Source organism: Pipra filicauda, unplaced genomic scaffold, assembly GCF_003945595.2.
Source record: "Pipra filicauda isolate LSUMZ 115617 unplaced genomic scaffold, ASM394559v2 scaffold101_size5749837_pilon, whole genome shotgun sequence".
Classification (NCBI taxonomy): Eukaryota; Metazoa; Chordata; class Aves; order Passeriformes; family Pipridae; genus Pipra; species Pipra filicauda.
In genome coordinates this window covers 2,564,105-2,578,362 of record NW_024103452.1, presented here as the reverse complement: position 1 = coordinate 2,578,362, position 14,258 = coordinate 2,564,105, and the positions used below count along the sequence as shown (strand labels likewise).

The following is a 14,258-nucleotide window of genomic DNA, read 5'->3' as shown; positions in this document are numbered from 1 at the left end:
CCCACTTTTCTGCAGTGCTCTGACAGAGAAGGATGCTCCTGATGGAACAGAGATGGAGTGGAGCCTTATTGCAGCTGCAGTGAAAACTAAGTGTGTGGCTCCCCCCACAACAGAATGCAAGCCCTCTTGTAGCTTTTCCTAGAGCAGTGGCCTTGGCTGACAACTTTCATCTCTGGACAAAGACTGATCAACGAGCGCAGCACATCTCCAAGGAAATATACCTGCTGGCCACCCAGTGGGTCAGAAAAAACCAAGATTTTCTGTCTGGACTAGCGAGTAAAATTATTGCACGATTTTTTTCTGTATTAAGATGTAAATACTTCAGAAAGCACTAGTTATGAAATTCCAAAAATTCTTCAACTGAAGGTGTTGGAACAATAGTAAAGGAAATATATTAAGTCATTAATAAACATTATTTATTCTCATTTTTATGTTATTGTTTCTAGCAAAAGTTTTTGAATTTACTTTTGACTTCCTATCTTCTCATTTTCACTCCCTAGTTACCTCCACAGGATGGATGCAAAAAGATTTCCATCAGCACATTTAAAGAAAAACATTTCTTTCAAGCAAGGCACAAAATTTAGATTTATTTAATTTGATTAATCCCAATTTTTGTTTTACATTAAGTACAAAAACCAACTTGAACGTAGGTGTAAATACAATTCCATAAAGTAGTTCAGTGAGATTTAAAATCATATCCAGAACTGTAAAGCACAATTAAAAGCAGCCCAGGATATACAGATTGCTTACTATAACTGCTGAAAGAGCTCATAATGTATCAATGTATTTAACAACCTCCAGCATTGTTACCTCCTTTCTAATCTTACATTTAAAACACATTTAGCAAATCTGTACCTAACAAAGGAAACATTAAAGAATGAGAAGTGCAGGTAAGTTTTACTCAAGCTGAAGCCTAACTAAAACACACATACAATCAAAAATTAAACAACAGAACATAGACTTAAATATTTTGAACATTTCTAAGAACAAAAATGCTAATATAATATAGAAAAATAGCCACAGGTTCCAAGACTTATTTACTTCTCAAAGAACTTATGGTGTACTGTAGCTGCCTGAAATATTTTAACAATTATAGAAAATCGTATTTCCAAGTTTGGTAGGTTCGTATTTTTTAGATGACAGACATTTAAGACAACCATCAACTTATTTACAATTAGAAGCTTATTCCTTTTAAAATCTGTATTAATAAAAAAAAAAAAAATCAATTTTGGCACTATCCATAAGGCAATGGATGATATGTACCTAAGATAGCAAATCACATAATGAAAGCATAACCAGAAGAAAATGATATTCTTTAACTTATTGTTGTAAGAAACTGTGAGACTTTAATTATAATTAAAGAGGAAATTAAAGGATCAGCACTTCTAAGTTACTTAAACACCCTATCCAAAATACTGAAGAATCTTGTTATATGCAACAGGAAATTGCTGAAATCTGTGAAGCAACTCTGCCATGTCTTGTGGGAGAACCCAGTATTTCTATGGTTATTAAATTATCAAACTAGTTTTATTATCAGAAAATAGCAAAATATGTAAGGAGAACATGAATTTACTTCTTAAGTAAACAGAAAAGACATTGCTCTGAAGTCCAGCCTTTGCTAACCGTCTATTTAAAAAACCCCAAAGGTAGTTTTTCCATTCACTCCACTGAGTAAAGACCACAGCTTCAAAAAAATATTTTATTGATATAACTAGTTTTAACAACTTCCTTTTTGCATTTCCATCAGCTCTTGTGATAGCTGAACCTTAAACTTCAATTTACCAGTGTTGCCACATTTCCACTGCAAAGACTGCAAGCCCAGATTTCATAAAATGTGAATTTCATTTAAATTTTAAAATAATCTTTGCATTTATCTTGAATTTATAAAAAGATTTTTTTCAAAACTTAAGGCAAAAAACAAGTTTTATTGGTTATGTTTGTTTAAGTCTGAGCAGGTGTATGAGGCTGTTTAAATATCAAAAAAGCAAACGCCATATACAGTATTACCAACGAAAGTAAAGAATAAGGCAGCATGCACCCTTAAGATGAGAAGAAAATTTAATTTTACAAGATGTTTAAATAATTCCAAGGCAAAAAGTGTCTGTCTCCTCTAAGAGTATCTTCAGAAAACATGGAAATTTTAGAGGAATGTTTTAGAGGACATCAACTTACTAAAATATTCCGTTCAACGTTTATACAAATACATTACTACAATTGTAAGTTTACATACAATCAACTGACATCTCAGTGTTAACTAATTACTTAAATTTACAAGACAAACATAAATAAAGCTGTTAAAACAGGCAAGTACAGTACTGATCTATCATTCAGCACAACGTATTTTGTACTTCTTTCACCTTGAAAAGAATCAGATTAGAATTGTGCGAAGTTGATCTTCAAACCTAAAAACAAAATAAAAGAGAATTAAGTATATCTATGCAGGTTTTACACAGCATGGGCATATTCCAAATGCCTAAGTCCTGTTTTCAGGCATGTAATTTACCATTTAACAACCTCTTGTCTGTTCTCAGAAGAGGCCACAGTCTTTAAGGTTATTTTTAATAATGACATCAGTTACAGCATCAAAAACAAACTGCACATTTTTTGTGTCTGTGGCACAAGTGAAGTGAGTGTAGATTTCCTTTGTGTCTTTTCTCTTGTTCAGATCCTCAAATTGACACTGAATGTATGCAGCTGCTTCTTCATAAGTGTTTGACCCTAGAAGAAAAAAAATTGCTCAGTAAGCAGATTTCAAACTGCAAAAGAGTAACATGCATATTGTATCTTTGAAGGAAGTGGTTCTTTGGAAATTGTTAATCTAAACCTGAAGAGCAGTAATTCCACAGTCATTGCTTAAAGATACCATTAAAAACCTTCGAAGGAAACCTTTTGGATGCATTTGTAAGAATAAAACCTAAGTATTCAATTCCAGCTGTAGGAAGTCTTTCCATTTACTTCAGTGGCAGAGGAACAAGTTATTAATGACCCATCACTGTTCCCTAGATTAGGATATTTTGTTTCCTGAATTCACTTTACTTGCTTTCAATTTTTATGTTTTTATAAGGTTTGGGTTTTCCCCACACACAATTAAAAACATTTAGCATACGTATTTCTCCTAAGCTTCTTACCTCCAACAAGCTATTTTCTGTACCGGAGCTTGAAGTTACAATGAAAGCGATACATAAAAAGGCTAAGATTTGTTCAAATGAATTCATCCTCATTTGTTTTGTATTTCCTGAGTAAGCCACCTACTTCAAAATGTATGTACATTCCCTGTTCAAATAAAACTCTCATGTGTCCTCAGGGTTTCCTACTTACGTCTAAGTACTAAAACAAGACAATATCAGAAATAAGAATGGGTTAAATAAATTAGCCTGAAGAGTTGGAGCAGTACCATGTAAATGCTATCAGTGGACCAGCAATTATTTCACATGGTTAAAAAGACTTAGCCCTATTTTACTTGTGATCCATAAAAACAATTCCCCATCCTAAACTTCATTTCATAGAAATATTTTAGATGCCTAGAGTTATTCAACTCATGATTTGTCCATCAAAAACTACGTAATTTAACAAAAAAACCCAACAACTTGACACTTGCACCTCCCTCTAATACCTGCATATTCAGGGTAGCAAATAGTGAGAGGACTTCTTTTGATTTTTTCTTCAAAAAGATCCTTCTTGTTCAGGAATAGAATAATAGAAGTGTCTGTGAACCATTTATTGTTGCAGATACTGTCAAACAATTTCATGCTTTCATGCATCCGATTCTGTAATTGGAAAAAAACACATCTGTATTTTATCAAACTTTGGTAGTAAAATCAGGATTCGTATTTTTGATGAACCAGGTAAGTTACACAACTAAGTTTTTAGCAAACAAAATCACATTTTACCACAGGGAAATACAGAGAAGCCAAGACCACCACAAAGACCACTTCTACAAGCCCGGTTTAAGCAACTACTTTTTCTCATTTTCAGGTTTAAGTTTTTAGTATTTACTGTGTTTTTACATTTTGCAGTACAGATATTCTGCAAGAATTGCTGAGTTAGCTGAATTTTTCTTAATACTGATAAGATCTTCTGGAAATTGAAAATGAATTCTGCACCTAGCTGATATTCCAGAAGAAAAAAGAAAAGTTCTACAAGACTAGTGAATCAAGTAAGCAGGTTTTTTTCCTCTTACCATAATTCTTAACTCTGTAGAAAAATTATCCAATATGTAAGTACTTTGGCCAAGTTCCAGCCATTTAAGTAGCAGGATACTAGCTACGACCTTCTCTAACTACATTTGACTTGAAAGGTTTTCTTATTTCTCTTTCCTCCCCAAATTATATTTTATAGGAGGTTGTAGAACACGAGGAAGAGCACAGAAGTCTGTTAATGATTCACACACAACAGACAAGTATCACTTCAGACCACTCAGACAGTAACATGTACCCTGTGCACAGTGACATGGAAGGAGTAAACCCTTGAAAGAGGAGAAAGGAGCAGAGGGGGGTGGAAGGGAGAAGGAAGAGAAAAATTTCTGCAGCTGAGATCAGAGAAACATATTTAGAAAGATGCAAAAACTGAAGACTGAGGAAGGAAGGAAAAACAAACAAAGTAGATACAGATAAGTCAAGAAAGTTCTTACTCTGTACTTCTAGCATCCCTAAAGAGATTAAAATGCATATTACTGACAATGCATCCTCATTAACTTATGCATCCTTTAAAACATGAAAGTGTAGCTGCAAAGAATACTTGTCTCTTAGTATTCCTTCTGAGAATATGAGGAAATACTTTGAAACCTGAAGGCATGAATTCTATCACCATTCCTAGGACCTCTTGCACAAACCATACTTCTTATAAAGCAGCAATACTCCAGACATATTTATAGCTTTCCTTCCAAACTTATTCAGCTTCTATCCAACAACTGTTCCCTTTTTCAACATTGCAGTACTTGCCATTTCCTCATCTTCAGCCAAGACCAAGTCATAATCACTTAGTGCCACACAAAAAATAATTGCTGTAACACCCTCAAAACAATGAATCCACTTCTTCCGCTCTGATCTTTGGCCTCCAACATCAAACATTCTGTGAAACAGAAGCACAAAGCAGGGAATGAACTTTGGAATTTCTAGCTTTCTGCATATTAACCAATAAAATCTGAAACATTTATTACTATTTTTCTCAGTAAAAACCCCACTTTTAATAAAGCCTTAAAAGCCTTCCGATACATTTTAGAGAGTATGAGGAGGTATGAGATGAAAGCTAAACAAGATTAATTATTTACAATAATATATTCATTAACAAAGTTAATTGTAATCTATAAAAAACAAAAATATACAGAGTTAGCGTTACTAAAAAGTCTAAAATAATAAAAGATACTGAACAACAATGTAAGATTCTTTAAGAGAAGAGTGGTGTCTTTTTCAATACTTGGAAATAATGCAGAACTAAGGAAGTTGAATACAGGCAACACTGACTTTATTATTGATGTTTTCGTATTCTGAATATTAAAATATATAATTAAATTTGTAGAAAATAAATATTAGATCTCAACTCTTAACTCTGGTGAGGTTCAGCACCTCTCTCTTCTAAATCAAATTACAACTGAAATCCATGCTTCAACTGGCCATGTTTAAATGAGATTTTTTTTAAGACATGCCTTAATTATTTTCAAAATTATCTTAAAAGACAAAAAGAGGATTACAGAGTAAACACAACTCTCATTTTCCCTCTAATAAATGCATTGTTTGGAAATTCAATTAAGTCTTTCATATGATACACTTACTAAAACTGACTTGTATTTTTTTATTATCCCCCTTTCCTGTTTTTCCCTGAGCTTTAAGAGTGGAAGGTAGGGCACATGGATAAAACCTTACCAATTTAATGTTAGTGTACTACACAACTAGGTAAATTGGACTTGAAGGATTTTAATTACAGTTGTTATTTTTACAAATCAAGTGTTCCAAGTTGCTAGATTTTAATTTGAAAAAATAGAGTAAAAATAAGTAGAGAAGGAAACAAATTAGAAGGAAAACAAAGTCCCTTTGCTTTCTCATCAAAAAACTGTCAGAAACCTCGTAACCTCTAATAAGGTCTTCTACTGGGGTACACTATGGTGTGACAATGCTCATTGCCCATTTAATGTCCTACACTGAGACAATGCCATGTTAAAAATGCCTTGAAAGATTATTCCTGTTAGAATTTAAAAAGGAAAAAAGGATTCCTTAGAAGCGTTCCTTACCTTCAGAGATATCTTTGAGAGGATGCCTTTGGATATTACCCTATATAAATGCAAGGTAGCCACCTAGTCCTATTTCTCAAATAATTAGTGATGGCTGTACCCCTAGGAAGATATTTTATACCTGTATACCTTAATAATTAATACCTTACATTTTACTTGTTACTTCTGTCATTCTAATGCTATGCTTTATAACTTCATACTAAGAGATGAATTTCTGTAAGAATTAACATTTCTACAAAAAAAAAAAAAAGGTGTTCTTTGAAGACAAAAGTAATAAGACATCAGACTCAACTTCTGGAATAGTCTGTAGAAACAGGATGAAGACTAGCTATTTGCATTTTGCATTGAATCAATAATCAAAGTTATGCTAAGCACTTTATAGAGAAGGTTGAATTGAGGCTCAATCTCAAAGAATCTAAACACATACAGAAGAACAGGAAAGAAAAGATAATGAAAGAAATTGATACTGCACAGCTAGTCATGTTTATGTACCCTTGCCTTGCAATAATGAAGCCTTTCATGCCTTTGGTTCATCTTAGAAGTTCTTTTCAATGTTATGTCAGAGTATATTTCAAGCCCTTCCAATAACTCATTAAGCCTGTCTCCTAAAGCACAGGTACAGGTGTTTAAATGTACAACATTACAGCTAAATACTTCCACAGGTCTGTCTCAAAGTTACACATTTTACAGAAGTAGAATCCCATGGTCCTTGTAACAGCCCTGATAATCAGCACAGACTGGACCCATCTACAATAGGGAGCTGAACAAGAAACATTAGAAAGTGAGTGAGAAGATGAAGTGCTCCTCAATACTGAAGACCTCTCTTCAGGCTTGGCTGAGGACTACTCTCCTCAGGTTTTCAAGAGATACATTCCCATTTATCAGCTATTCTTTTATGGATTAATACAGATTTTGTACACTTAAACCCTAAAACAAGGAAACAAAACATATTTACACAGTACTGATGGTCCTGCAGCATACCTATTACAGTACTTGATACACATTTCCATGAAAAAGAAATATTTTCCATAAAGATACTAAAGAAACGTATTATATAGATATGCTGATAACAATTTCTGCATAGTTTAAATGTGATTTCATGTAATTTAATGTGTGTTTTATTGAGTTTTCTTCTTATTCTTCCTCACCAGTAGGAGGTAGACTATTCTGATGCTTTCACCATGAATGGCGCACCTGGGTCGGGGAAACCCCGATGTCAACACAGGCTGGGGGACGAATGGATTTAATTTACATAAAAAGCATCTTTACAAAATGTTTCCAATAAACCCAAAACATTTACTGAAGTTCCAACAACTATTATATCCCTTCAGAAAACTGAGTCCAGCATGAGGAATTTTTTTTTTTAAAGAAACAGAGGGAAAAATAATCTAAACTTGTGGTTAGACAAATTTGTTAAATTACACCACTGAAAGCCATATTCTAGAATTTTACAGGAACTGTAACAGATAGATGATCATGTTGCAAGATTTACATACTTAAAATGAAGATCTTTGAAAGTAAAGTGAGTTTCCACTATTCCTGTGGTTTTCACTCTAGTCCTGAGAACATCCTGTTGAGTTGGAATGTAGCTGGTTTGTGCTATCCTGTCCAAGTCGTTCAAGTAACTAAAGGTAAAAATAAATACTGTTTTCAGTTATTCATAAAATAGTAACAAAATAATTACAAAGAATTACAGAAGTTCTAGGTCCATCCATTACATTGTCCTTGAATTTTATAAAATAGCTTTCTCTGATGTAAGACAAAAAATCTAGACACATTATTCATTAAAATTTCCAATTTTTTTTCCAAAATAAGCTTTAGAGACACAACAATATTTCATCCTAGATGAAAGAAAACTTATGCAATTTATTCCACTGCAAACTGGAAATCCCAAAATGCAAACATGGTTCCACCTACATCAGTGTTGTTCGCACTAATTAGAAGAACACCTTCATCTTTGTAACCTAATGAACTACCAGTTACTTTGAGCTGTAAACAAAGCCCCCAAATTACCCTAGATTTGATAATAGGTATGAAAAGAACAACTCAGTGTTTTGGCCAGAATTAATGTGTTTAAGAAAATGCCTCATACATAACAATTAACTTTCTATTGAGAATTTCTAATTACACATATTTTTTACAATAATATGTTTTCATTGCCAAAATTCTTGCAATGTAGGCCAAGACCATTGCTTCTAAAAACCATACAAATCTTACTTGTGCTTACTTTTGCAGTTCCCATAGTAAATAGGGAAGGCATTATGTTCTACTTTCTGTGCAACAAGTTAGAAATTTTAAGGATACAACTGTATGGCTAAAAGAACAGTTTTCTTATGAAATTGGAGGTAGAGATATCTAAAACAACAAAATAGAACACAGGAGGGTACCAGAGGAGAGTAATTTAAACTCCAAACGGAGTGCTTCATATTGAATAAACTTTATACAAGAAAGTGAGAAATAACTTCAAACACTACAAATTACTTCAGAATTATAAAGCTTTAAAAAAATTGCACTATAAGCAGTGTCACTGCTATGCCATTCTTTACCATCTTAACTCCCCCTTGGTGGACTCTTTCCTTGACTGACTTACCATTACTTGCTGCCACACAATCTTATTTCTGCCACCCTTAGCTCCTTATTATTTTATTTTTTTACTGAAGTGCCCTAGCATAAAAGATACATCCTGATTGTTACCTTTCCTCAACACATTTCTAATAGAGACCATTAACTAACAAAGAAAATGCAGCAATGTTGAACTATAGGAGAAACTCTATTATGAACATGAAAGTAGTATCCTTGGTAATACAAATTCAGATCAAGTTTTCTGGACACATTCAGATACTGAAAAGGTAGTTGAGTCATGTTTTTGTAATAAAAATGCTATTAAAGCACCTTAAAGCAATTTTTGTCTTCTTTAAGAGGGTGAAACACGTGGTCAGAGCATGACAAGTTCATAATTATACCACACTTCTTCCTTTCCAACCTCGAAGCCTAGTTGCAGCATTTTGACCCAAGCAGACAGTATCTTTGTCCAGATACTTCTGTGGTTTCCATCTATGGGGGAGCAGAACTTGCCAAAAGATGACACTTATACTTCTTTAACTACTACTTAGAAGGCCAAGAGAATCTTGTCTGTCACACAGTACTTACTAGGCAGCAGAGTCATTAAGCTGGTACTCTCGAGATCTGTTGAAACAAGCTTGAACTCCACTGTCTTTCCACAGTCTCTTGATAACTCCAGCAAGCTCTGCAGTCATAAATCCTTCTTCTGCTGCTCCAGCCAACACAAAGAGCTGACGAGCATCATCCTTTAGGATGTAAACAGACAGTGCAGAGACAAATATTGAGAAATACAACACGTGTTATCACCTAAGATATTCAGCAAATGAGTTACTTAACCTGGTAAATGTGAATGTAACCAAACAAAAAAAAAAGTGAAATGAACAATTGGTTTTAGTGTTCTCAATAGGATATCAATTCCCACATTTTTCAACAACACAAAGTGTTTCAACACTAAAAATTTGTCATTGCTCATAAAGTTTCTTCTGATCAGTTTATAAGTTGAATAAGTTTTCATAAATAGGAGTAGTAACATATTTTGTGCTCAAGCCTAAAGTTAACTGTATTTGCTCATCAAATACCACATACTGGACAAAATGTTTACACTGCAGACTAGACCCTTCAGAAATGCAGATGTATACTGATTAACTGAAGACAACACATTAAACACTTAAGCTTCAAAAAACAGCTTTGAAAGTGACAAAATCACTTCCCAAATCTTATATCAGGAATTAGAAAAACACTTCTTAAAATCTTTCCAGATAAACCAGTTACAAATATTCATTACCTCTAATTATTCTACAGACACCAAATTTTCTTGGTAAAGCAATACCAAACAAACATCAAGATTTTTAAGAGCAAATGCTGGATTTTAAAACTATTTATAATGACAGGCTTTGAGAATGAGGCTAATGGAGTACAGGATGTAAATCTACCATTCCCCTTTAACAGAATGTGACCAGTTTAGTACCTTCATCCAATTTTGACTGAGCAACAAAACTTAACATTAGACCTGTAAGGCACTGAGAAAAAGACAGCAGCTGGGTAGAGGGAAGATCTACACTAGTACCCTGCTGCAGGGAGCTGCTTGACCTTGGTTATCAGCAGTGTGTGATCTAATGTCAAGGTACATCAGCCAGAAAAATCATCACACTCGAGGCTTGTCACTACTACCCACGGCATGTACTGTTTGTCCAGTAACTAAAAGAAAGAGAACAATGAACCTGAAAAGGAGAAAGGGAGAGACTTGGACACATCAGCTGGGAACTGAAAGTATTTCAAGAAAGAGGAGGATTTAAAAAAGCAACACATAAGGTTATTCCCACAAAACAGTAAGTGAAGACACAGGTGCAAATCTGTAGAAAAATCTATTGCTCTGCTGTTCAAACACTAAGCTGTGGGAAAAAAATTTCCAGGATAAGCACATTAAGTAGTGATTGTTCTAAAGATACTGTCCACTGTAGACTTAAACAATCAAAGTTTATGCAAGCTAACAGAAAAATTGTTTACAGATAGATTGAGTAATACTGAATTTCACAGGCTGAAAACACAAAGCTTGTTCAGTCAACTCAAAGCAAACCTGAAGAGATTTAAATATATGTGTATATATATAGGTACACATATGAAGAACCAGTATCTGATGTTGAAAGTGTCTTTTGAAAGCTAGAGTTGGTAGAAATCTAAAAGAACAGTTGTTAAACAAAAATACTAATTACTGTATATAGACAGGACAAATTGTGGACAAATAATAAAAATTCTATGGATTGCAATAATAATTATGTACAAAAACCAGAGCCCTAAAGATGAAAGGGTTGGATAGTCAGACCTCAGGGTTGGATAGTCAGATCTCAGGGACTGTAATTTGAGCAATATGCCTGCATAAAAGAAACCTGAATGGTAATTCTGGTCTTGAAAATTGTGGATGCAAAGGCAAGAACCTACAACTCACAGAAGCAGCGGATCTTGAAGAAGAGACAATATATACAACAATATGTACAACACATGATGGAAACAGCTTAGAAACTGATAGCCAGTTTTGTCACGAAAAATGATGCCATTTTATGCCTAACATGGTCTGACTTTCAAGTATACAAAATTTACTCTGTTTCAAATAGCTCTGATCTCTACCTGCTCTCAAACAGGCAAGAGGGGAAAGGGACGGTGAAACAAGGGAGTTGATTTTAGCTCTTTAAAAGCCCAAACATTAAGAAATGGTCTCTGTTACGCCTGTACTCCTTTTGCTAAGGATGGCAACTACCACAGACACCACAAGTGAGGCAGTATACAACGATCAAGTCCTACTTTCATTATTAACCAATGCTAGATATTTTTCTTTAATATCTTCAGCAGCTTCCTCTCTAGGTATCACTCATTTTTATACCAGATTTTATAAATGAGGTAATGTAAAAAGACTAATTTAACCATCCCTCTAATTACCATAAATCTCACATTCAGAAAGTGGTCCACAGTCCTTTGAAGTACATTCACTAAAGGTCTCTCAAAACACAGTTTCTATTTAAGTACTGTCCTGTAGCACAGACAAAGATACACCAGATTCCAGACTGATCATTATTGAAGCTGCTGGTGTAAGCTGCACTCCCTTGATTCAATAACTTGAAAAAAGAAAATGTTCAACTCACTGCTTTACCATTAGTCCTATGACAAAAATAAGAGTATATGATTTTCCAAACAGACTTATCCCATTTAGAGGAAAAACCTCATAAATTCACCCAAAAGAATCTTAATGTAATACTTTGCCCCAGGAGTTACAATTTCAAGCTTTTCAAGCTTTTTTTTTCCAAAACAAAATAGAATAACTGAGGTATAAATACACTTTTTTCTTTTTTTTTCAAGTGATACTGAAGCTCTGTATTACTTTTCACATTTCTGGCTTAATAAATGGCAAGAATCTAGTACTAACGTTCCACAGCAGTGATGCTCTGAAAAAAAAAGAATTTGGACCACCAAGAACTGACTAAGTGCAATGGGATGGATGGCTATTTTAAGATTATTCCTGACAGAAGTCTGCTTCATCATTTATATAGCTCTCTGAAGTTGAGAAACTCAGATGACTTCAAACTGACATCATGTATAACATAGCCCTCAAAATCTTCTTGTTAGTCATTTTATCTGCTAACACCTAAATTTACTCCTCCTCCGTTTTCTCTTACTATGTATTTAGCAACATAAGTCTACCATCTGCCTCTTTTCAACATTAACTGCCAGACTCCAGAAAGAACTACACTGCAAAATACCAAACTAACAAGCACTGAGATACTCTTGCTGCCCTGGAAAACTTTGGTCTTAAAGGGCAGACTACAGTTAACATGAGAGCAAATGCAGAGAGGAATAACCAATGAAAATGAAGCTTTTCCTATTTATGTTTACAACTGAAGAGACATCATTAACATATGTACATAACAAAAATGGCTATAATTGGCTAACTGCCAATCAGATTTAGACTTCGGATACAACTTCATTACTCACTATATGTAATCTCACAAACGTTTGTCTTCCTTATGACAACCATACATACTGCATTTCACAAGATTACTAAAGGAATACTCTCTAACATTTATAAATTTTGCTTTTCAAGCAATCAATAAAATGAACACAAGACTGTCATGAATAAGGAATTTACATACTGTTTCTTAAAGGCCCTCCTCTCCTTCCGAACTGTAATTCCACATTAACATGACAGAAAAACCTTAAGTCAAAATATCCCTCTGACTACCTTACATACTTATTTCAATACATGAACAGCAAAACACTTCCTCCATTTTTCCTGGGGGACAGCCACAACATAACAAGTTCCTGCATCGAAACCCTTACTGGTGAGCATTCCATGTTCTGACATTGATTTCTATGGAAAGGAGATAAAAGCACACATCCTGAACTAAACTTAACTATTCAGACTGACAGCTCTGGGGATCAATTTCAGCACTGCAGTACAGACTGTACTCAGTCCTGCAACAAGAGGACAAGTAAAAACACCTAAGCTGAGCATTTTATAGAAATATTCTGAGCACCTCACCACCTGACCAGATGTGGGTATAATCAGTCACCACAGATAAGAGCATAGGGGTAGGACTGGAGATATCAATTCTACAGACCAGTTTCAAACAGGTGGAACGGCAAATAAAACCATCAGAGGTTTGCATGTGGGACAAAAAATTAAATAAGATGGAAAAGGTGAAGAAAAGCTTAGAAAAAGGTCTCATTTCCTGGGAAAAATCCCAAGATTGGTATAATGAAAAACATGGGATACCAGCATCAGGTCTAGGCCCATGTCTCTGCTTTGAGTAAAATAAAGTCCTCTACACTGGAAATCCGTATGACAGGCTTCAGTTCAGAGGCTGGAAATGTTTCAGGCACTGCTGTGCCTATGAACTACTAGAGACGTTCAGACAGTAGCTACATGCCTCCCTATTTCAGCTGTGTTTTTTTAAGGAATGTGAAGATGTCTAACTGAAATGACCTATAGAATGTAGCAGCCCACAAATCTGTACAAATAGAGAAATGACTGCATAGTTTAATGTTTTTGAAAAACTCCCTAAGACTCGGATGTTTAGTTCTCCAAATTTAGACAGAATTTGGAAAATTGTATCTAAAACAAACAGTTGTTTTGAATCAATCCAATGCTGATTGCTCCACAGGTCACCTTGCCATGTGAAGTTTTCAATGAGACTTTGTATCTTATAAAGAAGATTTCTGGATATCAAAAGATTTTTTCAGGAAATAGTATGGATATTTCAGCTGTATGTGTGTGTGTGTACTTCAATACTCACAGCCCTGATTGGATCACCAAAGTCTATCTTCAACCTCCCCATTGCTCTAATGATAGCAATAATGGACTGAATGGTGTTACTGTAGACAACAGCTTTGTACTGTTTACATTCTTCTTCTGAATAACCAGCTTCATGGATAATCCTACGGAAGAAAAAATAATAAATTCTCCGTTCATATAAAGAGA

General features: G+C 34.4%; 1 protein-coding gene across 2 annotated transcripts in view; it reads right to left on the bottom strand.

Moving 5' to 3' along the window:
- Positions 1–565: 565 nt before the first annotated feature.
- LOC113992576 (guanine nucleotide-binding protein G(i) subunit alpha-1) overlaps positions 566–14,258 on the bottom strand; it is a 32,773-nt gene continuing 19,080 nt past the window's right edge. The window contains exons 3-9 of one of the 2 annotated variants that reach the window (XM_027730013.2): positions 14,074–14,215; positions 9,377–9,534; positions 7,723–7,851; positions 4,941–5,070; positions 3,614–3,767; positions 2,504–2,718; positions 566–2,402 (exon numbers count right to left, since the gene is read on the bottom strand). In XM_027730013.2, the coding sequence (XP_027585814.1) occupies positions 2,528–2,718; positions 3,614–3,767; positions 4,941–5,070; positions 7,723–7,851; positions 9,377–9,534; positions 14,074–14,215 (904 nt within the window). In that variant the 3' untranslated portion in view covers positions 566–2,402; positions 2,504–2,527. Of the gene's footprint in view, positions 2,719–3,613; positions 3,768–4,940; positions 5,071–7,722; positions 7,852–9,376; positions 9,535–14,073; positions 14,216–14,258 lie in introns of both variants that reach the window. The other variant, XM_039388214.1, reaches the window with a different exon arrangement.